At 37.2% G+C, this 24,851-nt stretch overlaps 1 protein-coding gene across 1 annotated transcript in view; it reads left to right on the forward strand.

Moving 5' to 3' along the window:
• The window catches only part of PDE1A (phosphodiesterase 1A), a 148,347-nt gene that overhangs the window by 117,954 nt on the left and 5,542 nt on the right, over positions 1 to 24,851 (forward strand). The window contains 6 exon segments of the mRNA XM_018071888.2: positions 5,791 to 5,892; positions 6,012 to 6,132; positions 9,915 to 9,996; positions 11,293 to 11,413; positions 12,931 to 13,115; positions 22,031 to 22,306. Of these exon segments, the coding sequence (XP_017927377.2) occupies positions 5,791 to 5,892; positions 6,012 to 6,132; positions 9,915 to 9,996; positions 11,293 to 11,413; positions 12,931 to 13,115; positions 22,031 to 22,306 (887 nt within the window).

Consider the following 24,851-nt stretch of genomic DNA (forward strand, 5'->3'; position numbering starts at 1 on the left):
GGACTGTGTGGACAGTGTCTCAGGTGAGATAGATCTTCAGGAAAACCACAGTGCTGCTCTGGAGCTGGGTTACCTTTGTCTAACAGTGGGTTAAAACCACAGTGCCGAGTCACACTACTGCCAACTTGAGCACTATTGCCCCTGGGATTTCACCGTAGTCACATCTTGGTTAAGCAGTAAAAAATTTATTATGTGGGGAGTCCAGAAATAATAAGGTAAAGGCCCAGAAGTGCTACAGAAAGCTCTTCTTTTTCTTCTTAATTTTAGTGTAATTCTTGAAGAAAATTTACCCAGCTGAAAGAGTAAGGATCATAATTGATATATCACAAATACTAAGACATGTAAGGCTAAAATGAACAAGTGTTAGACTAAGACTTTCCCATTATTCAAAAGGACATGTTATCTTTGTATATCATTGTTTGATACATATAACATTCAAAATATAAGTCTTCTCTGTGTTTCTGTAAACATAGCTATTATTCAGGGATCCTAAAAAAACCCTTTCAAACAGGTGGACTGTAAAGCCAGAGAGATGTTCTGCTTCCAGGAAGTCTTGCGCTGTGAATGGTGCTACCATGAATAACAAAACTATACTCTGCTTAATTTATATTTTCATGAAACCATACATTTATGAGGGAATGTCAGATCAAATTTTGGTGTGTTGTATATTTACAGATGAAGGACTGTTTTACAGGGTAGATTTACATGATTTTACTTATCTATGTGACGAGAACACTCCTAAGTAAAGCATTTACTGAGTGTAAGTCTTCTGGCCCTTTTGGTTTGCAATTTATTCTTTTTCTGTACCTGTTTCTAAAACACAATATTAAAAATATTGTTAATTTTTTATTTAATACAAAGTGAGAGAGGAAGCATACAGGTTTTCATTCTTTTAAAAAAATTATTCTCAGAGGATACTCATTTGGATTTAGTTATCAGAACTTTTGTTCTGTAAATTTAGTTCTGGAGAAATACCTCCAGAAGTAAATTGTAAACTTCAGCAATAACTGTCTATACACCTATATTTTCATTGCCAACATGAGCGAGCCTTCTTCTTCTAAAACTATTTTGGGCCTGATAATTTTGGGGCTACTAGGTCTATGTGACCATATTTTTGCTTGTCCTAACTATTGAGTGTGGAGACAGTCATTGTGCCAGTAGATAGCCATCAGAAGCTGGTATTCTGTCTTTTAAAACCAGCATTTTAGAGAGAAAATTATTTTCAAATCTTCAGGCTTGTTGCCTTGAGTATTTTTTTTGAAGTGGTGCTGTTTCATATTGTGTCCCGCCAGACAGGGCACGACTCCTTCAGGTAGAAAGGAGCAGGTCTTCTTCAGTTGAACTTCAGTTCAAGATTGTGCCAAGGATGGCTTACAAACACTTATGTGCATCCCTAGTCCTGACTTCTTTGTCACTGGAGGTCACCATAAATTATTATAGTTTGGGAATCCGTGAAGCAAAATACACTGATTCCAGCTGACAGAAATCTGGCTGCCAGCTAGTAGAGTTTATCCCAGTCATTCCCATTTGTTATATCACTGAGAAAAAGAGTAATAGGTTGGAAACAAAATAGTTGCCAATGGAAAGAGGAGCCTGCGGTTTCCAGGTGTGTGATGTTTATACATACTGCTGAGGTGGACTGCAAACAGAATAAAGGGGAAATGTGACAGGCTCTCTCCACTTTGTGAAGCACACTCTTCGCTGCGTAGATTGTTTGGTCTGGGTTTCCCATAGTTGTTTTCTCAGTTCAGTTATGGACCATTTTGTCTAGCTTTTGTTGCATTTCATTTCTCTGTGGTTTTTTAACCTGTGTTAAACTACCATGTTCTTTTGGATGTTGCTTGATCGGACACTGACTCTGTTTACACTTGCTTTTCTCCCATAGTTTTCTCCCACTGTAACCCAATTGTGTTTTTCTAGAGGATTTTATTTTAATTTTGCAAATTTTGTTTTTATAAAGTGGCCACACAGATCCTATTATATGCAGACAGTTTGAAGTTGGTGAGATATGGCAACCAGAGAAACTAGAATTTATCATCTCTTTTTGGGCCTATTCAGTACAACTTAGAAGAGACCTATTAATTGACTAATAAGCTCAAGCAACTAAACCAGAACACTCAGTTCTGTGTTTTGTCACTTGGCTAAGCAATTACAGTCTGTACTTTCAAGCAAATAGTAAATTCCAAAATGCCAGTCTGTGCCAACCTGCACAACCTGTTCACGTCTGAGACTTCAATTTAGAGCGGCAGTCATGGAAATTATAGTTTCCTGGTATTCATTTCTAATACCCAGAAATTCCTGTAACCCTGTCATGAGATGCAGTTGTTCATTGGTGCAGTGATGGATCTGTTAGCCACTTAACAGAAGCTCTTCAATTTTGTAATTACTACTGTAGTGAGCTTTTTGGATCTATACTGAAATTCATGCTGTTAAACTAACAGTTTTGAAGTTTGCACTGCATCAAGTTGGCAGTAAATTGAAATGATAATTTGTTCAACTTTTTGATGTACTTCCTGGCACTGATTAATTTCTCTTCTACTGTCATGTCTATTTTCTTAGGTGCAGGGATTTAATTTTTAAAAAATTTAACACTGCTGACTATTTAAATGGAGGTTCTGCTAATTATTTCAGCAAGATGAAGCAAAATGACAGAGAATGACTTTATAGTATTACATTTCTCTTCTGCATGTTAACTTTAAGAAGATAAATGTACTAATAAACTGACAACTTTAATTAAGTTTAAAACATAGGCTTTGGGTCTGAGCAGGGAAACACTGCCAGCATTCTGAGGATGATGTCCTTCATGGGTAATGCATGGGACATTCACAGTAATTTCTCAGTCTTTTCTCAGCTCTGAAATTATGTCCTAATCATTGATATTGTCTTGTTTCTCTCACTTAGTGCCCCTAAAAAACTAAAGAGGGATACTTGTTTGTCTCCCTTTCTCCTTTGATTTACCAGACTTCTAGTGTCCTAGCACCACATGCATTAATGTCAACAGTTATAGGTGGTGAGGCAGTATTAATGTCTTAAACCATTCCAGTCAGAAGGCATACAATGATACAAAAAAGACTAATAAAACAATATATATTATATGTAATGCACAAAGAATAGCATTTCTTTCACAAATTCCCTTGGGATTCTTCTGTGTGCGGATTCCTGTAACTTGAAGATGAACCTTCAGTTCATTCTTCAGTTCCCAACTTGCTTTTGCTCATCTTAGTCTGTTTCTGTGTTTCTTTTATTAATTTCCAACTGACTAAATGTCTTCATCACAAACATTTGTCCAGGTTTCTGTTTACAGGTTAACTACTTTTCCAAGAAATTCATGAGCCACTCCTAGTTTCTTCATTACACCATTGTTCATGTAATTTTTTCACGTAGTCTTGTATCTGTGTCTTTTTACAGTATCCTATCCATAGGACTTATGGCTATAGGAAGGTTAAGGTAGCATGACAGCACAGGACATGACAATTGCTTAAGTAAAGCAGAGATGGTATACTCAAAACCAGTAATCTTCGGATTTGGGGCCCAAAAAAACATTCTGTGCTATACGTGAATACTGTTACCACTTCTCTTCATAGTAAGACAATATCTGCATATCTTTTTGCCAAGATAGCAGGAGCAATGCTGACTATATTACCCTGATGCTTGTAGCTCTTGACTGCCTGATGATCATGGGGAGAGATTTCTGTCCATGAGTTACCTACAAGACCAGCTCAGGTCTTCTTCAATACGGAAGTTGAGACAGTCTTTTTTTTCCCTGGGAAGCAATTTGGTAATGGTATCAGTCCAAGAGTAATCTCCTGTGCAATGCTAGTAGACAAAGCATTTTTAGCTCTAGTAGAATTTTATTTAACATTTTCCAGTCAGGTTTCAGTTTTCTCTCTCTCTAATTATCATGGATGTGGGTGCAGGCAGGAAACAACTGTAGGTGGACAGTCTCTCCTTTGCTGTTAAGCAGCTTTTTAGTGGCCTAAAATCTTCACAAGTGCGTGAGAGGGCAGTGCTACATTGTTTGATCCTTATTCAGGTGATGGAGGTAAGAATTAGGGTTTTTCCACTGCCATGACAATATGAGTAAACTGAAAACAGTGTTTTACTTCTCTGTGTGTCTTGTGTAGTTGGAATGAGGTGTTTTGTGAGTAGGTGTGAACTTATTTCTGATCACTGTTTAAAAGTTCAGACATTTAAAGTTCCTAGGAAAATCTTCCATAGAAAGGAGAAGTGCTAATTATTTCAGTCTTACAAACAACAGGGTTTAATAATGCAAAGCCATCAGTTTTCATGTAGTATTAGCAGGTTTTTGTTTGTTTTGATGTTTTTTTGTTTGGTTTGGTTTTTATGTTTTGTTGTTGGTTTTTTTTTGGTTTTTGTTTTGTGGTTTTTTTTTTTAATGGGTTTGACTGTGTTTGAAAGGTACAGTTTCAAAGCAACGTGGAGGAGGAGCAGCTGGGGTGCAAAATTATTATGAGGTCAGATAAGGTAGGGCATTTTCTAAACACAAGTTGCTATGGCTTCATATTGTTGAATAGAAGCGAGAGGATTGAGTCTTTATCCAGTTACATCAAAGCAAATCAGGAATAAATACATAATGAGGAATATCTGCTTAAATATGTAATTAATTTGGCTTGAAAGCAGTCTTGATAATCTTTATAACAAAGTATTGTAGCAGCCCTAAAGAAAACTGCAAATTACCTCCTTAGAACATAGTCCTTTGAAAAAACTACATGTTAAGTATATCAAAGATATGAATACAATATAAAAGGTCAGTGAAAATTACTAAAATGGGATTCTACTGTTGTAATTGATACTTGGACATCCTTAAGATTGGGGGTGTATTCATGAAGGTATATGCTACATAATCAAAGTTTTAATGTGGTGAATTGTTCCCCACATATGTACAAGCAATACTTGCACGTAAGTCCTTCTAGGCCATTAAAAAGTATGCAAATATAGACCCAGTGGACTCCTGCATGGTCTATATATAATCCTTCTACATCAAGGAAACTGAATTTTCAAAGTCAGTAATTATTATTGACAAAATTAATTCAATTTAATTTAATATGTAATCAGAATTAATACACTTTCTTACATTATTCATGATTCATAGTTTACTGGTTTCATGGTCATTTAATAGAAAGCTGACGGACAAGCCAACTCTGACCATAATACCAAGATAGAGATAAATTATAAGTCCTGAACTTGTTCTGAACCATTAAATAGGCATTACAGTATTTTTGAGAGGGAAGGTAGTTTGTCGTAATGATCTTATAGTGATATAATATTGATAATGTTTCAGATATAATACCTCTTGCTCTTCTGAGTGTTTCCACAGCCTTCTTCCTAGGTTTAATGTGACACACACACACTCTTCATTAATATAAGCGCAGTAATAAAAGACACAAATGTATCCTCTTTTGTGGTGGTAAGCCAGAGACCAAGTGGTTTTTTGAATACTCTACTGCTGGACAAAATAAGGAAAGACTTATAATGGGTGAGAGAACTGGATGTAATATTGGTTTATGCACTAGCAAATAGGAGTTACAAAACAGTGTGACTCTGAAATAATGATTGAAGAGTACATTTTCTGAGGTACATTGCTTTCACAGAATCCCTTTAGGATACAATGTTCAAGTTGTTAATAATTTATTTAAATGCTTTTTAAAACGTAATAAACCCCATGATGTTGTTTTGAAAGTTATAAATTAACAAGTGCCACTTAAACAAATGTACCATACGTAGAATAAATGAATTTTAATCAGTCATTTTGCTTTTAATTATTCTCAGGGAGTTGCGTAGCTTGGTCATTGAGATGGTCTTGTCTACAGATATGTCAGGTCACTTTCAACAAATTAAAACGATGCGACACACTCTACAGCAGACACAGGGGTAGGTTATTTTCCATTCTCTTCATTATCTGTAGTCTTTCAATGAGCTCATATGCAAGAAAAGAATTTAAATAGTTGCTTTTGTTTTGAGATAATTGGAGCATGTCCTTGAATTGACAGGGTAGACAAAGCCAAAGCCATGTCTTTGATTCTACATGCAGCAGACATAAGCCATCCAGCAAAATCCTGGGAACTGCACTACCGGTGGACCATGGCCCTGATGGAAGAATTTTTTCGACAGGTGCCATTTTTAAAATCCTTTAATAAATCTAGTTCAAGAAGCAATGCTTATGCAGCTAAATATTTCCATAAGTCTACCAGTGAGGTTGCTGTTGGTTGTGATTGACAAGTATAGTCAGTAGCATATATTCTTTACTTTTCATACATACCACTGACATTAATTCAACTTTTGTGTGTGTGAATAAGATGAAATGGTTATAGCTTTATATCTATTTCAGCTGATATCAGAATTCTGAGTGTTGTAGTGGTTTTTTTTCTTTCAAGTATAATATAACTTGTCAAGCTGTTTGCATTCTGTAACAGAGATTTATATATGCTTTGTGTTAAAAAAAAAGCACCAGCAGGGTAGGATAAGGGAAAATAGGAAGAATTCATGTTCAGAGAAGGCAAAAAGTTGTCTCCATTTCACATTTCTTTTCCTTGCTAGTATTTTTTTCCTTCCTAGTATTTGACATCCATATGCCACATAGATGTGAAGGTGTTGCTTTCATAATAGCCTGGTCTAAAACCAGAGGTTAGACAGTACCATCCTGTTAACACTGTGGCCATACATCCTAAACCAAAAATAGAGACACACCTTTGTGAAAGTCTTTTCATTTCTGTGAGGTACTGGATTCAAAGAGAAAACCCAGTAGATGTTGGTGTCACTGCTGTCATTTTTTAACTCCCCTCAGCAGGTGAAAACAAACATATCTCCCTGTAACCAATATTTGTGACCACACACATTGTCAACATAACAGTTACTGAAGTATAATTGATAATCAAAATCCAGTTTAGGTATTATACAGTTTCTGTAGTTATGCACAGGTTTTAAAAATGGTTAATACAGATAAGGGAACAGTGTGTGTCTTGCTCAGCTTGATTGTCTTAATTGTGCTATATGATGACATTTTCAAATCAGATAGGTCACACTGGAAAAAAGAATCAGAGAATAAAAAGACAGTGTGTTAAACCACGAGTTTATTAGGCCCATCTACCTTATAAGGTTCTTGCTCAGTTCATGGAGATTCTTTACACAAGTTCTCAATAGGGAGCATCAGGGCATCCTTGACTATGGGCTTTGCACTGGGGAAGCAGACTGGAGAGCTGGTGCCTTAATCTAAATAATGAATGGACTGAGTTTTGTGGAAATAATGAGTAGAGTCATGAGTTTGTGTTTGCTTTTGTAAATGTAAATTGTGAGGATTTCGAACTTGAGAGCAAAAAGGAGGAGCAGATTACCCCAGAAAAAAAGATCATAAAATGACCAACTGTAAAAACATTTTAGACATAGAGAGACAGACTAGACAGAGCCCATGGGACAGTGAGGCAATGTGTCCAGTCAAGTGGAGGTAGCATTAGCAGTAAACAGTACCACACTGATCATTGAATGCATAGGATCAGCTAATGTTTTAGTTAATCTTTTATCCATTCATTAGAAGTAACTGGTTCCCAAATAAGCTGCTAAAAGACTTGAGAAAGCATTTAACAATAGAACATGCAACCATGTATGTATGTCTGCAACTCAGCAGTAAAATATGAAAGTCTTCTAGGCTGCAGAGGAACATACAAGAAACTGAATCACTCTTTATATGTACTGCTAAGAACAGTGTGTGAGGAGTAGGTCCAACACTTTTAAAGTGTCATGAAGCAACTGTACCTATATAAATGCACTGAGCAGTGCAGAAGCAGTAGGTGCACGTTCCTAGATGCACTGGCTTGTTGTGCAGCCTCTGGTCTGTTGATCTGAGCCTCTGTGACAGAAATCTCTGGAATTTTCAAATGTGTGTCAGCCAAGGTAAAGTAGTCCAAATGTATATAAAACCCACTGATTCCTTCTCTTCTTTTCTTTAAAGCTAGTATTCAACTACTTCTACTGCCTTACAGGAAAAACAGCAGAGTCTGAAACAGCTGATACAAATCCAATGCTTTCATAGACAGCTTTTAAAACAGTGATCATCAGCAAAAAATGAACATTCACATTAATAAAAACTTTGTTAAATACAGCTAATGGTTAAAATATGTACCACTGTTAACTTACAGGAAAAAAGCTGAACAACACTTCAAGTTTAAGCAACAACTACAGAAAGTGTGTTATAATGCCAAGGAAAATCTGAGTTACTTGTTTAAAATAGAAATACAGCCACCCATCTCAGACCCTTAAAAGTGAAGAAATATATAGTTCAAGTAAAAAAAAAATCACAGCTCCTGTAGCATTCTTCTCTCAGTCTGATTAGATCCAAAAACACTAAAAGAGAGTTAAAAGTGAGTTCAGCACCTAGACAAAAAAATTTTTTTACTGTTTTTGATCTGTATCTTAATCTTAAATCTCATTAAATTTTAACAATTAATTTAAGTATTAGTTCTGTGTTCATTATTACAATTTACAATAGGCTTGGACTTACATGACATTTAAGTATTAATTACTATTTTATTAATCGCAAAGTAAGTCATAATTGGGGTAAAGAGCTACTTGAAAACAAAAAAAATTCAAACTCATTCATTACTAGTGTGAGAATTTCTCTTTTTTAATACCTAGTGAAGGAAAGATTACAAAATTAATATTACTTTAGAAATTCTGTATCCAACAATGACTGAAATTGTAAGACCTACCCCAGTTTGTATTATACTACAATCTGGCTCCTGTATTTACATAGCCATGCTGCTAGCACTTCTCCTAGTAGCAAGGGTTCATGTGTTCTTCCATGCTCTGATATCAAATTATTAACACTTGTGTGTAAAATTTAATAGCCATAGTAATAAAACTCTCCACTTTCACATGAAATGCAATCTGCAAACTACATCTGTTCCTGTGGCTGAATTGGTTTTATTGGTAATATGGTTCTAAACCTTCCTCAAATATTGTTCAATGATACATGATAAAAAGACAAAGGAAGGTCGATACTACCCCCTTCATCCATCAGTTTCTGACAAGATCTTTAGAAAATGGCCTGTTCATATACTGCTCCCCACTGAATGATCATGAAACAGCACTCTCCCTAACAAATGTAAGTTCATTTTACTTGAAAGTCCAAGTTTTCCTATGTCTATAATGGCAGTGTTTCTGGAGACCAGGTTTGTCCAGAAACACAAATTACAACCTCCTTTGGAAGATGTCTCTTCAGGGCTTTTTTTGTGCCACTAGACTTTTTTTATGAGCTTTTGTAAAACGGTTGATCTACTGTGCTGAAAACGGAGACACACCCTCCTGTTGACTGTTGCAACAAAAAATACTCTTCTAATGAGTTAAATGTTGAAATGTTTTCAGAACTGGGTTGTGCAAATCATCTTTGTAGTGAAACTGAACTTATACTTTTTTTATGGCTTCTGCAGCAGAGAGACATGCCTGGTACTAAGTTCAAGTCAGTTCATACCCTTGACCTGAGTAAATCCATTGAAGGAATTTTACATGTTGGATGAACCAGTGTAATAGAAGGAAACATTCTGCATTTGGCATACTATTACAAACATGTTGAAGTATGTCCAGGTCTATTACACCTGAGATAGCAGAACTAACCTGTGAATGTTGAAGGACTTCATATATGTTACATTTCACTGGCAGATGCCTTGGTATTAAGGAGAACTTGATTGCAGTAAGTTCCTTTATATGAAAATTGTCAAAAGTAAGTTAGAATTTAGATTACTACTTTTAATGAAAATTGGAAGATTTGTCTGTGACTTGTTTTTACTTAGGAATATAAGTTAACAAAGTAACTGAATAAATAATAAGAACATTCAAATTCCTTTGTCTCTCTGTCCTCCTATCAAATATATGCTTGTAATATTAAACACTGTTGTTTGCAGGGAGACAAGGAAGCTGCTTTAGGTCTTCAGTTTTCCCCACTCTGTGACCGCAAGTCCACTTTGGTCGCTCAGTCCCAAATAGGTAACGACAAGTTGTGTTTTTCTTTTTCTTGTGTGTTAGGAGCATCTAAATTCACACAAACATTTCATATACTCTTTTATCTCTTTTTGAATTTTAATTGTTCAAAATTCCATTATATAGAAGGTATTTTTTGCACCTCTCTCTTTACCAAATTCCTATACTCTTACAGCAGAAATCTCCTTATCTCAAAAGAATGTGACGTAATTTCGTTACATGTGATGCCAGGGAGGGGTAAGAGAGGGATTAACCAAAGTACTGCACATGAGCCTAGCTTCTACTGTACACACTTTAGAGTCTGGTAGATCATGTCCTCAAACTGATTATCAGGAACTTGCAGGTCTGTCTCTACTATAATCTGAAAGCCTGGTACCAGTTTGTAGATGCGTCTCAACTAAAAGCTAATTCACATATCAGATCTCTGGACTGCAGTTATGCCTGTCAGCGTGTCAGGGTCAAACTACACAGGGTCAAGCCTCCCTGAATTGACAAGGACCACTGCATTCTGTCACTCATGATGTCCTTCATTCCATTTCCCTGGGATTTTAAAGGCAACATGCTTGAGCATCATACCTACTGCAGGAGAGAAGCTGAATTCTAGACTGAATCACTGTTGCTAACCTTTGTGCTGTATTGCATGGTTAGAGTATGAAGACATCTGGAAATCTGTTGCTAGCTCATGTTTTAACATATTTTTTTTCTATTAAGTGCTCAGGAGAGAATAATGCTTCATTCTCTCACTGTGTCATTCCGTATCGTGATGAGCACTTTAAAATGTAAAAGACATTGTTCGGAGCTGACATCTCAGAACTGTGGGATAAATGCTGTCTCCTAAGGATATTACTTGTTCTCTTCACTGATTTGACAGAACCCTCCTACACACTGTGAAATAACACTTTACCTCCACAGAATAATAAACAGCAATTTGAAATATTAACTCCTTGGCAAGAAGCTCTGAATGGTAAAAGAGACAGCGTGACTTCTAGTGCTCTGGCTCAACAGTAGCTTCCCTTCTATTCAATAATTAATATTCATTTCAAATGGTTGATGTATTTTGCAGTGCATAAAATCTACAAGAAAAAAGAACGAAAAGCTGTAATTATTAATATCTAGTTATATCTATACAGCTTTAGGTGGTTTTTGTTTCAGTTGTGCTTTTTTGTTCAAGATTATACTAGTGGTATCTAGTATATTGAATTGGGACTACAGTTAGAAAATCAGCCTGATAGCAAGTATTTATTTTTAGATTTGAGACTTGTGGAAATGTAAAATCTGATTTTCTCTCTTTTTCTTCTTTAGGTTTCATTGATTTCATTGTAGAACCAACATTTTCTCTTCTCACGGACTCAATGGAGAAAATTGTTATGCCTCTTATAGAGGAAGCATCAAAATCTGAAAGTCCTGCATTTGGGACCCCCAGGTATGAATACACTGCTTAGTTATTGAACTAACTAACATAAGGTCACTTAATAATGTAATTCTCAGAGTTATCTCAATTATTTTAGCAGTTAGGAAGGTAACATAAATAGCTGTACGGTATTGCCACCCTGTGGTGCTACATTGTATTTGCAATGTGCTATTACTCCATTGACTGAATGATTGTGTGCATAAAAAGGCAGAACCACAATAGCGATCAGAATAAACACATATAAAATAAGAAATCGATTTTCTACTTTTTTAATATAATCTTTGCAGTAGATTATTGAAATTCCTGGGTCTCTTGTCTTAAACCATTTTCAGTATTATTTTATTTGACAGTACCAAAAGTCATTCTTGTGTTTGGGAGAGACAATCGGAAGTGGAGGTGATGATGAAGGTGGTTTCAGGTTTTTTCTGTTCTTTATTATGTGGCAAGTCACTTGCCCACTTCACTTCTCCATGTTAGTATTATTTCATGTATACACTTGAGACAGAACTGGTGGCACTTATATTCCACTTGAAAGAACTAAATAAGTGATATGGGAAGGGGGGGTGTTGCACATCAAGCTCATGATTTTTCATCATGGTAGAAGTTGTATATAAAACAAACTAGCTATGACAGACAGCATAATCTGAGTGACTCTGTGCTGAAAGCGTTGTTGGATAGTCAGATACTGCCCTTACAAATACTTGCTCTGTTACCACATTTTTTTTCACTTAAAAACTGTAACTTGAGCTTTCACTGAGGTTATTAATATGATGAATCTGCTGGGCAATTTTTCATTCGCTGGGCATTAGTTAACTTTTAGTAACAAAATGGTGAACGTACCTCTTTATTTTGACTACTAGAAGTAAGTAGAAATTACTAGAAGTAGGTATCTATGACAGTGTTTTTAGTCTTTTGGGAAGCAGTGTTAAACAAAGGTATTATTGATAATAAATTTGCTTACATACTTCTTCACAAATGAGGCATTAGCAGCTGCAAATGATTAGCAGCTCTGTGCTTCACTTTTGGTTGATGTTCATGACTGAGTCGTAGATCAACAAAGACTTATCATCCAGTAAAACTTCCTTGTGTGAAGTGGAGGTTAAAGGGACTTTTAATTAGTATGGAATCAAGAGCCACACTTACGAAGAGAATGGAGAGCCTATAGCATGATACAGAAAAGTTGAGTCAGGACAGTTGCACAAACACTACTGAGTGGACACCATGAGTGGTGCAGTGGTGCCTGGAAAACGTTAGGATTATAGTCTACTCTTTCCATTCTATCCCATTCAACATCTCTGGAGCACACAGAAATTACAGTTAGCTCTTCTTGGGAAGTTCTCACTGAAACTATTTCCTGCTTAATGGAAAACTATTTGTAAATGTTGGTAAGACATCTTGTGTCTTAGGCACTCTTTAGTTAAAACTATTATTTCAAGTTAGTTCCTAAGCAACTTGATTCAGATTATCTGTTTGTATATTATTAAAATTGCCTGACTGTGTTCATAATTTGGGTTTTTTCCCTTGTACAGTCAAAATAGTTTGGGAGTAGTAAGCAATGCTGAAGCACAAAGACGACCTGGTTTTAAAAGCACAGGTGATGGAGGGACTCACGCAGAAAATTCTCTAGCAACTGTAGACCTAAGGAGCTTTAAGGACAACTTGATGAAGATCATTCAAGCAAACAAAGAAAGATGGAAAGAATTAGCAGCAGAAGGTATGATATATTAAGGTGAAATGTTTTTATAGGTTACTCCCTAAGATCTCACCTACTTGCATTTTTTAATTTCATTTAACCCGTAAAAATACATAGTTGTCTTGTATTCATATATTTTATGTCTTAATGATTGTTTAGATGGCCTTGTTTTGCTCTCTCAGGAGATGTAGGTGGTTAGAGTATGAGAGTAAATCTATAACCTGTACAATAAGGCTTTGTGCTGCTCAGCTTATCTTTAGAGATTTGGTTTATAAATGTGCATTCTTGCACATTTAATTGTAACTGATACTGACATCTGCTTTAAATGCCAAAATCAACAATTCAAAGTAGTGTGTGCCACCACATTTCTTTAGAAATGTGAAAGTTGTACTTTGCTATTAGAAATGCTATTTGTTCCCCAATGTATGGAACAAAATTCAGTATTGCAGGCTTCTTTGGACTATGCTGTAGGCAATTATTTAAATGACCCAGTGGATCTAAAGATTTGAGCAATCACTGCATGTATTATGCCCAAACAAGGCAAAAAGGGACTCTTCATTTGCCAGTAGACAGTTAATAAAGCCAAACCTGCATCAAGCATCTTAGTTCATAAGCCATACCTGAAAATTTTCTGGAGTTACAGTTATCTAAGTGAAATGTTTTGTGATAATTGTTGAACAGAATTTATAGCTTTGATCCAGGTTAAGTGAATGCCATTTGGGAATATGTTGTCCACAGTCTATGTTGTTTCTGAGTAAGTACCTGGAATATTTCAGCATAACATTTCACTGCTGAGACTGGTCTTGCTGTACATGACCTTATACTGACGGCTGGGAATGATATCCTGAAACCCAGTGCCAACCTTGTTTTTCATCCCATCATCCCAATCAACATGTTTTTTTCTCAGAGGTGCCAGACAAGGCAGAAAAACAGTGCTGAACAGTGACAAAATCTGATTTAGTGCTAAATTGCAAATGAATATTCTCATTAGGAGAATATTAAGAACAAACTTCCATATATCTATTGTGACAAAGACTTGAGAGTTAGATAGAAGACGCAGCTGAGGAGAAGACTTGACCAATATTGCCCCTTCTTCATGAGTAGCTTCATAAAACCAATTGTCTCCTTTGGTCTTGCCCAACTACTTGCCCAAATACTGACTGGTCGAAAGGAGAAAGCTGCTAATTTACAGTGATCAATAATAACAGCAGACCATCAGAGTGTCCAAGGCCACTTAGCTATAGCCTGCAGAAATCAAGGAGCCCTGAGCTAGTGACAAGCAAGGTCCTTCAATATGGAAGAATGAAGAACTTGTTATCTGGAAGTTTACCATTTCCAGTTACACGTAACTAACCAGATTGATTCTGGTACATCAGCTTTTTGGTGTATTGTTTTGGAGGTGTACAGTGCTATCAATGAGCACTGTTGTTTCTCCTTCATTCCTAGTGCCTTGTAGTGCTCTATAAATTACTAATATATTTAGCCCAGTTTTACTGGGCTTTTGACAGCCGTTGAAAACACAAAGCTTCTCACAGCAAGAGACTTAAGAATTCTTCTGGGTAAGATTGTTTCTCTATGCAGTCAATATTAATGTGAGGCCAAGCAAAATCCTGAAACTCTGGGCATGATTTCTACTGTGAAAAACAAGGATGTTAATGTTCAAGACTCCATGGACTTTGTTGAGATTGTGGTTGTCCTAAACTTCTTTCCTTCCATCAAATTGACTAATGAAGTATGTCTAAGTATTTCCTGAAAAGAATTATGGAATTACAATAAAATGTACATTAGGAAAGCTAGTGGGTAAATGAAAATAGCTGGTGTTGAGGTCAGAGCCTGATGAACAGTATTGTCTCTGTGTGATTGTGGCTGAATCTGTTCTTTTTAACCTCTGTATAAGGAAGAGATTAATAGAAATCTGCTCCCATAAAGAGATTACTTGCAGCAACATCTGCAGTTGACTGAAGCGCAACATAGAAACTTCCAGGGTGCCTGGTTAGACTCTAAGAAGAACCTTGCAAATAATGCAAATGCTTTTGAGTACACATTTATATTTTGTTAGTAAACAGATAGTGGGGGTTTTTTTCATAAAAGTTGGGGGGGAATATATATGTTTTGTGAAAGTTATTACATTTTTCATTCATTTGGAATGGAACATCTGGGTCTGTAGTCCATATGTGGGCCTTAAGGACTGCTGGAAAGGAGTTTTTCTCTAGGTGAATGCAACCATCTATAGAGCATTATCTGAGGTTGCACACAAGTTCTTGTCAATAATGGGAGAGGGAATCTTCCCTAGCTCGTCCAGTATATCTGCTCTGAAGCTGTAACCTGCAAAGTCTGAAAATCCTTAATCAGACTGTGCAAAATGAACATCTAGCAAAGAATAAAAAATATGGCAATATATCGCTTTGCCACTTGAAATTCTTTTCAGATTACAATCAAGTTAGACTAAACTTGTAAGTGAATAACCTGAGACCTTGAACTTCAGATGATTAGACTCATCCTTTCTGGATCTCATTTTACCTTCTCTGACTCTATTACTTTATGAAAAGTCTTTAGGTTGCTCTGGGCATATGTATGGAGTTGTGCTTTATTCATAGGTTAGTAGGAGCACATACTGAAGAAGAGATGCCAGGGATAAGCCAGAGTGAAAAGAGTATTGTTATTGCTGTTGTTGTTCCTAGCTAGATAATCTATGACAAATCACAAATTGCTGAGCACACTGAGGAGGTCACATGTACTAGAATAGTGTGCTGTGATAGTAAGCAGGCTGGCTGTTAGTGTAGATCTTCAAACACACTTCCTGAACTGACTGTGACAAACAGAAGTTGTGCTGTTAGAAGAACCATCTGCATTCTTGTCGATGGGCTCTGCAAACACTAGATATTGTTCCCAGATTAGCTCAGAGGCTCAGGAAAAGTTGGCTCTATAAGATGTGGTACTAGAGATGCACAAGGAATATAGAAAGGAAACTAGCAACAATCCATATAATTTCCTGAGGATGACCTGAACTCATTCCAGCTTCTCACATTTTCGGGATAAGGCTACTCGTGTAGCACTGTTTGGGAGGTGGTTCAACTGGAGCAAAGGCTTCTTTAGCAAGGGCTGGAGAAGATGATCTGACTCTTATGCCCAGACAATCCAGAGCAGAAGACCAATCCCCACTGACAGTGTTGTTGACAGGGCAGCTTTCCAGGAGATGGTGGTGCTACCTCTCCCTGAAAAGACAGTTGCTGTTGAGTGTTGATTCAGAGTAAGCAGCTTGTGCAAGGAACAGCATGCTTTGTTTTTGGGAAGTCCTGTTTTAGTAAGGAAAGCATTTATCTACCTAGACAGCTATTTGAAAGCTTCCTTAACAGAAGGCTCAATAAATAGGATGGCTCCACTTTGCTAAAAGGGCCATGTCTTGTATAATTGATGCAGAGGAGCTCAGTGCTCTATAGCCTAAGGGTCTTCAACCTTTCACCACTGGAGAATTAGAGGAATGTTTCTCAGGCCTTTCAGGGAATGCTGTTAACAGGGAATTACCATAATGATCAAACATTTGGATTCTAATTTGAAAGCCTTGATGTTTAATTAATATTCCAAACCCCAATCACCAGATAATCTGTCTTTGTTCAACTCAGCACAGTGATAAAGATATTGTTCCATCTTGCACTTTTTTCATCACATACTGTTGATGGGTGCTGCTGTTTGCAATTATGGTAGTTGTAGCAAATAGACAGTAAATTTGCTCAGATGAATCTGAGAGGTTCTTTCATTAGAGAAGATGTTTGATAAGTAGATTTTAAGGTCTGAAAGTTATAGGCCTACTGAGAAAGCTATAAGAAACGCAAAACTCGTGGGGAAAGATTTAACTATCATGTAAGATCCTTTATGGTGCAGTTCTTAGAACACAGAGAGATTGTAACACAATTATTTAATATTTTAAAAATACAGTGTTTATTCCCTATGCTTACAATTTTTGTTTCTTCATGCTTAGATTGTTCTATAAAAGTGTTCCAAAAGTTTACTAATAAAGCAAGCTCAGGTACTCTTAACAGATTGTAAGTGTATGGACTAGTAATCATGCTTACCATCTCTTCAGTAGATATCATTGTAAATAGTTACAGGGATTAAATAAGTATAATTATTTTCAGTTTACAGTGAACAGAAAGAGACACAGGCAGCTTAGGACACTCCCCTGAGATCATATAATAACATGAGGGAATGCAGCATGCACACCAAGTGTTCAGCTGCCAGTCAAATGGGCCCATCATTGAAGTGTGTCATTCATCTTCAGGATAATATAACAACAGTGTTACTTGTTCTCATTTTATACTTATGTGACTCTTCTAAAGAATTAAGTATTACAGGACCTGACCAAAGGTTGCATTATTTGTGTGGAAAGTAATCAGTGACAAACGTCCTCAACACCCTTTGGCAGTGCACTGGGCTGCAAGGCTTGAAAATGTGTGCCTGGGATGACTGACCTCATCCAGGTGGGATGAGAAATATGAGGTTGAACGAGTCTCTCACACTATCCTCTGCCTCATTTTGATAGCAAAAATATGAAAAAATGACAACTATTGCATCTTTGGAGTAGAGATCAGCTTTTTTTTCACCCATGGGCAGCAATTTTGAATAACAAATGTCTCCTCTGAAAGACCTCTGCATAGTACCTGCAGGCCCCCCTCGGGCACTTTCAGTCCTGCATACTTCCAGTCACAATAACCACGGGGTTCAGTTCCATTTTGTCTGAAAGATTTTCTCTGCAGACTCACTAATAGGAAGAGAGCAGCAGCTGCTGAAATGTGAAAATCCGAGAGTGATGATCTGATAGCATGTTAATGTGATTTAGCAGTCGCTAGGAAGGGTGGGCAGTGGGAGGATGTGTGTGACAGTCACAGAAACTGACTGACAGTTTGGCACATGAAATCTACCCTAATGGACTGTTTGAATCTGTTGGAGAAAAATCAATTCAGGAGGCTACTATCAGTGACAGTGATTTTAATTACAGCGCTAAAATGCTTAGGTCATAAGCAGTTTTTGAGCTAATTCAGAAATGTGTTAAGATCAGTGAGAAAAGGAGCATTGTCTGAGTATGTGCAATGAACAGGCTGAGCTAAGAGTAGGAAGAAACATTCAGGATTGACAATATCTGGTAAATTGCAGACTAAAGAATGATAACTGACCTAATAATGGAACCTGTTTTATATCTCCCTGGAGTACACAATGGAGAGCTGGCCCACCTCTGCACATGACAATCCATGTCCCTTCTGCATGTCCCTTCCATTCCCTGTACTGAAAGTTCCAGCATTCAAGCCCCTGTGCTTACAGCTAAACTGCAAAAGAGAAGTATAAAGCAGAGGTAGCAACCTTAGGAAACCATAAACTCACAAATTATTTTTAATCAAATCCTTTAGTGAAAAGTTTTGATAGCTAATTAAGTCTTTGCTACTTTTTCTATATGACATAATGCTATAACATTAAGTGCCACTGGATTACATGGTTTGCACTGGTTTTATATACTCCTATATCTGTGATGAAACTTGTGGGGGGAGTTGAAAGGAGAAGGAATCAGTGTCTAAATAAAGCTGTATTTTATTGAGTTTGAAAATGGCAGATTAGTTGGGAAAAACCACAGTTGTTTGGGAACTCTCGGACATGTCTTTAAACTTACTTGGAAATTCCAGAGGCAACAGGATAAGTCCTCTCATTTTCTGCAGAATTTTTATGCTTTGTGCTGGTGTCTTCTCCTTCTCTTTAAAATGGCTGATGTGCGAACATGTCTTTTTGAATGTTGCAGTTCCTTCCCATGTTGTCCTGGTTTTGGTTGTTTGTCACTGCTTCCTGGAATTTTTTTTTACAGGAAAAAAGAAGGCAGACAAAACTAGAAATCAAAGTTTGGGGTAATATACACAGAGAGTCCGTAATATCCAGCAGCATTCTTCTTTCACAGAGTCCTCAAATAATTTAATTCTTAGTGAAGATGAACAACTTTCCTCATTAATTTGTAGTTTTCTAATTGTTAAAACTTCCATGTCATTATGTCTTTCTGTAAGGGTAAGTTATGGTAGCTTATTTTTAAACACAGCCAATGAAAATAGCAATGTGATTCAGCAGATACTTGTTTTACTGGAGTTTAGTGCTGCAGCAGTCACTGCTGGTTCGAGATGTCCTAATTACACATGGCTTTTGTTCTTCCTCTCCACTCTTGTTAAGTCAGTACATGCTCAAGTGATGCAGCTGCTGTAAATAGAAAAGTGATTTATAAACCCTGTACTGTGCAGGTGATAGTAGTTGAATGCTCTATTTCCTCACAGAAAGATGAGGAAAAGAAAGATGATGGACAGAAGAGAAAGTTCAAAAATGTAGAAAAGCTTCCTCACCCCTTAGACCATGTCCTGAAAGTGTTGCTGCAGACACAGGCGGTAACAGAGCAGAGCTGGTGGCAAGCAGTGTTATAGCTGATAATGCAGACTCTCCAGAGCTTCTGCAGCAGCAGAGCACTCTCACTTTGGAGACCACAGAGCCCTACAGCACAGTGCTAGAATACCAGCATTTTTCAACTATTCTGAAGTTTGGCTGTTGCCTTACGAGTGCTGCCAGTTTTCCAAACAAAGCAATGCATAACAATTATTTTGCCAACAGCCCAGCCTAAACACAAGGGAAGAACTGCACCACTTCTATCATGTTTATGTGTCAAATGCCATTGTTCCTTCTCATAAAAGACTGTGATTTAAGGCTGGAGTTCAGAAATGGCACAGAAATACAGAAGAGAGGAATAAGATGGAGTCACCCCTAACAGATAAGTTAGGAGAAGCCAATTGACACAATTTTTTCTGAATTTGCTTGGATTCTTGTAAAGAAAACATTACCAAACAGTTGAATATATGTAAACATTCCTGGCTTCTGGCACTTAGTTACTGAGTTAAAACAGAGAAAACAACAGTAATACATACCCTGAGTTCACTGCACTGAACAATACACTTCTGCCTGCCTTCATCTGAATGGATATGATAATCCCTAAGCTGTTTAGTGCCTAACTGACCCAGGCCCCCCTTCCCTTCCTCCCCCCCCAAAAAATTAAAAAAATAGAGGAATTTTTCTTAGGGCCAAGATGGATGGTTTTTTAATCCTATGTACCATATTCATATATTTACTCTTACTGAATACTGGCAATGTTGTAAATGCCAGGTTACCTTGTTCACTTCATATACCCCATTTCCATTTCTGGCTGGCCATGACAACATGTGCCCATAGGGAAAGAGGAGCTTGCTCTTCTCAGCAGCCCAGTGCCTTGCCGTTGCTCTCGGAGGGTCCTGGCCATTAGTAGCTGTCTGGAAGTAGATGCTACCATGGTATTTATTACAATTCTTACTGTGCAGCAGTGGGGATCAAACATTATGCCAGCTCCATTTCTCTTACACTACTAGTATAACTTATCAGTGCATATTTCTTAGTGGGTTTAGCCCAACCTCTTCTTTGTAAGAACTGCATTGAAATCTATAGAAAAAAGTGTACCTGTCCAAGTTTTAGAGGATTTGAAATCCAAAACAAGCAGGTCTCTAAAGTTGGGGGAAAATGGCTTAACAAATTAGAAATTGCTCAAATTTTAAAGTTCTTGATTTTTTTAAAAAATATGCTAGAAAGTATAACTGACAAAAGAAAGAAATTATTTAGCTATTCCGTGCTTCTGTGCATCAGATCAGGTTTGGAGGTGTTCCTTTCCATCCTGTTTCACAGAACTTTTCTCTGAATTCAGGGGGAACTTTTCTCTGGATTCAGAAAAGTGAGGTGGTGCCAAATACTAATGTGGTAAAAATATGCTTACAGTTTGGGCTATCTTTGAGTTGTCATGTGCAATCACTTCTGGTCTGGATTTGGACTGGTCACTCAAAATCAGAGTTTCTGGGAGCTGCCAGTTGAACTCAATAAGTATCCCAATGCTTGATTTCCTTTCTTAATACAGTGTGCACATCCAAGTTAGAAATTTTATGCAATATCATGCAGCTGCTTTGTGCAAGTGTTGTTCAAACTGCAATTGCTTTCATTTTTTAAATTGATAGTGTTTGGTATATTCTATAGGAGTATACTGATTTTAAAATCTAAATTTATGAAATACAGGTTATAATAGCAAGAGAAATAGGCCCTCCATGAAGATGGTACATTTTTTTTTTTGTTGGACTCTTCAACTGCCATCACAAGTTTTCCATTCTCTGGGTTTTTTTCATCTTTTAGTTACTCCTTGTACTATCTCCCTGTGCTGTTCTATTCTGTTCTGTCTCCTTTTACTCTGGGCCATTTCATTTTTCTGTTCTCCAAATCTCTGCAATACAGCAAGGAGTAGAGCCTTCCACAAACATTATTTTTTTGGGTTGCTGCTGTCCCCTGAAGTGCAATTTCCCCCATTGGGCATAATGGTAGCAGTACTGGATAGCACATGTAACCCCTATAACTTGTTCCAGCTGAAACTCTGTATCAGCTGATGCTTTGGACTTTTCCAGGCTGACAGGCCCATTTCCTTCAGGGCTTCCCTTCAATTCTGATGAATGTGCATCCTGACCAAGGTGCTCCCCTCCATGCCCTCTCTCTCTTGCAGAACTGATGAGCTCTACACTTCCTAGTCCTGTAGTGGTAAACACTCCTGCAGGGGGACATGCCTGCAGCATGGGGTCCTCCTGCTTCCATCCTTCAGGTTACCGTGTGTCTGATGATGCTCCTTACTCTGTATTATGGCCAAAAATAGAAGTACATCAAACCAGAAAGAGGACAGCTATGGTTCAGTTGCAGTAGTGCAAGCAGAAGCAGAATCTGAGCCGTATTAAACACAGCAGTGGGCATGCCCTCATGTTCACAGTGTTCCCATGTGCAGCTCTATCTGTCACTACTCTGAAATCAAAAAACTGTGGCATATCCTTCTTATCTAATTCACCTATTTTGTTCCCTCTTTGTAGAAGAACTTGTGAAAAATGTTGATGAACAGGAAAAAGACCAAAGCAGAAATTCCACAGATGCACAGTTACAGGAAGAGACAACAAGGATACAAAATGAGAGTAGTCAGGGAAGTGATGGTACAACCTGTCCTCCCAGATCCATCGTCCTACAAGTAGTCTCTTTCGACACTTCTCTGAGTGATGAATCCAACTCAGAAAAATGCACTAACTCTGATCCGAACCAGAAAGATCTCACCGATGCCCAGCAAGAAACACAGAATACAGACCCACTGAATGGTAATGCTTCATCACACAGCACCAGCCAGTCTAATGAAGCTGCCCAGGGCGAAGCTGCAGCAGTGTCTGGTATCTCCCTGTCAAACATCAACAGTAATGTAAAATATTGAAATAAGGTGTTGTACAAACCACCAGCATAAGACAGTTTCTTTGGGCATGTGTAAAAGTATGAGCGTCCTAAAACCATCAAGAAGCTGTTTGATATAAACAAATATCAACTTCTTGATATCAGCTGTTTAGTATCCACTGGAAAAGTTTTTACATAACATACTTTAGTTGAACCGGAAGAATGATTTTGGAGTAATTTAAAGATGCATATTTGCAATTAAATAGCCCTTTGCTACTGGAGAATAAGGTAAAACTTTCAAAATAGAGCTATCCAAACATTCTCTCTTTGAATAGGTAATTATGTTATTAAAATATACTCCCCTTAGTTTAGGCACCTAATATGATTGCTATGTTGTAAACCACATCCTTTGTACTAAATGTGAATCTTAGAGTTAAGGTAGATGGAATTTGCTAACTGTAGTAGTCATGGGACTGTGTCATTCTCTTAATCAGGAGGATCAGTCTCCTGACTGTAGCTGCAGGACAAGTGGAGCAGCCAGAAAATCCCTAAAATGTCAGAATATGTTTTTAGTGTGTAAGTATATTATCGCAAGATGACTATGTTTAGTATCTGGTAATTGCAATACAGTATCAAGAAAAAGATGCCCAAGCAATAGGAATAGATGTTATCAAAGGAAGAGAAAGACACTGTGCATTTTCATTTTATTTTCTGAGTTTGCTTATAGTTAGAATAAGCTTTGAGATATCAGGTTTATAAGACAAGACATATAAAGACACTTCTATTCCTGACTTTTCATTAAAATGCTAATCTCATTAATGCTTTTATGACAGTAAGCCTTGCAATATTGTGCCAGAAGTATGGCATTGTCTGAGCAGCAACACTGAAGTGCTTGTAAGGCTTAGCTTAGACATGAGTATATGACTTGGTATGTTTCTCATAAACGCTTTTTATGGAGAACACCCACTTATTCTAGAGTTCTGTATTCCAGGGCTCCATGCTTTTATTGTTGGCAGTTCTTTTCCATCAGAAATAACAGATGGTTAATTTAGGGTCCTATATCAAAATATTTACACTAAAATTATTTTCACAGCATTTGAAGCTGTCTAATAACTGACATTTTAATCTTTTGACAAGTATTTTTTACACTAGTTTTTGTATTAAAGCCCAAATTGAAATTAAAGTGCCTTAGGAAAGTTCTTCATCTCCTGGATGAGGAACACAGTTGGGAAAACTGCAGACTGTGCAGAAGGCAGTGGTGGTATAGCTGTCCTTGTGGGTCTTTAGATGGCTGACCAACAAAAATGCTATTTGAGAGATCAGATACAACTCAGCATGCAATTAGTTCACTCTGTTACCTTGTCAATCTTTACATTCCACCTCTCCAATGAGAACAGAGACTTCTTATCTGAGAACATGCTAATTTCATTTGTTTTTTAATGAGGGTAATTTTCTAGAGAATGCCTTGTATTTTAAAACTTCAAACTGCAAAATTTATGAAAAGGATAAGAAGCAATTAAATTTTTAATAGTATATTTCCAAAGGTAACTATAATTTGGAATCTTTTTTTCTTGCAGATAGTGAAAAAGATTTATTAACATAAATTACACTAATCCAAGGATGTTCATTCACTAGAGATGGCAATATTCAAAAAGAGTTCAGATTAATAATGAAACAGAAATAAGAGTTTAATTTAACTATTTTGTGAAGAAAAATAGTATTGATAAGGTCCTGAACTAAAAGCCAGGGCACATACACAGAGGACATTGCTCAGCAGTAAACAGGGACGTATAGCAGGAGACATAACTGCATCAGGATTAATCACATCGTAAAAGAAGCATTCTTTTTTATTCTTTAGGCAACTACAGAGGCTGAGTGATGAGCCAATGCTCCCTTACTGGGATCCCCCAACTTACATCTGCACATCTTGTAGGTTTGGCAGCACGCATTGCTGCTGATTGCCACAGAAAGTTTTAGTATAGAAATGCAGGTTTCTTCACTGAAACTAATCATCTATGTCAAGTCCTTTACAAACTGTGCTTGTAAAGCTTTCCTGCTGGTGAAAATGTGTAAAAAGTAGAGGCTACTGCTCATACCATGGGATTTCTGTTTTGTCAGAGTGATGCAAAATATACTGAAAGAACACTACAAATATAGGTTACACAGCAAAACAGAGCAGCTGTAATGCATCACAATGCTGATGTGAGTTGCATTACTGACACTGGCCTGAAGCAGCCAGACTTTCTACAAACTCATGGTGAGACCCAGGTCCTGGCTCTTTGAGAAAGTATTAAATTAATATTGGATTTCAGCAGCTGCAGAAACTGTGCCATCATGTAAGAGACAACAGAAAAGAAAGTCTATGCGGGCAGTTAGTACTGGAAGAGTTGACAATATTCCATACCAAAGGGAAAAGTCAGGCTAAAATGTTTCAATTTCTCTTTCACAGTGGTAAAATGCTTGAATATCATTCTAAGT

This window comes from Manacus vitellinus, unplaced genomic scaffold (assembly GCF_001715985.3).
Source record: "Manacus vitellinus isolate BGI_N305 unplaced genomic scaffold, ASM171598v3 scaffold_20_pilon, whole genome shotgun sequence".
NCBI lineage: Eukaryota > Metazoa > Chordata > Aves > Passeriformes > Pipridae > Manacus > Manacus vitellinus.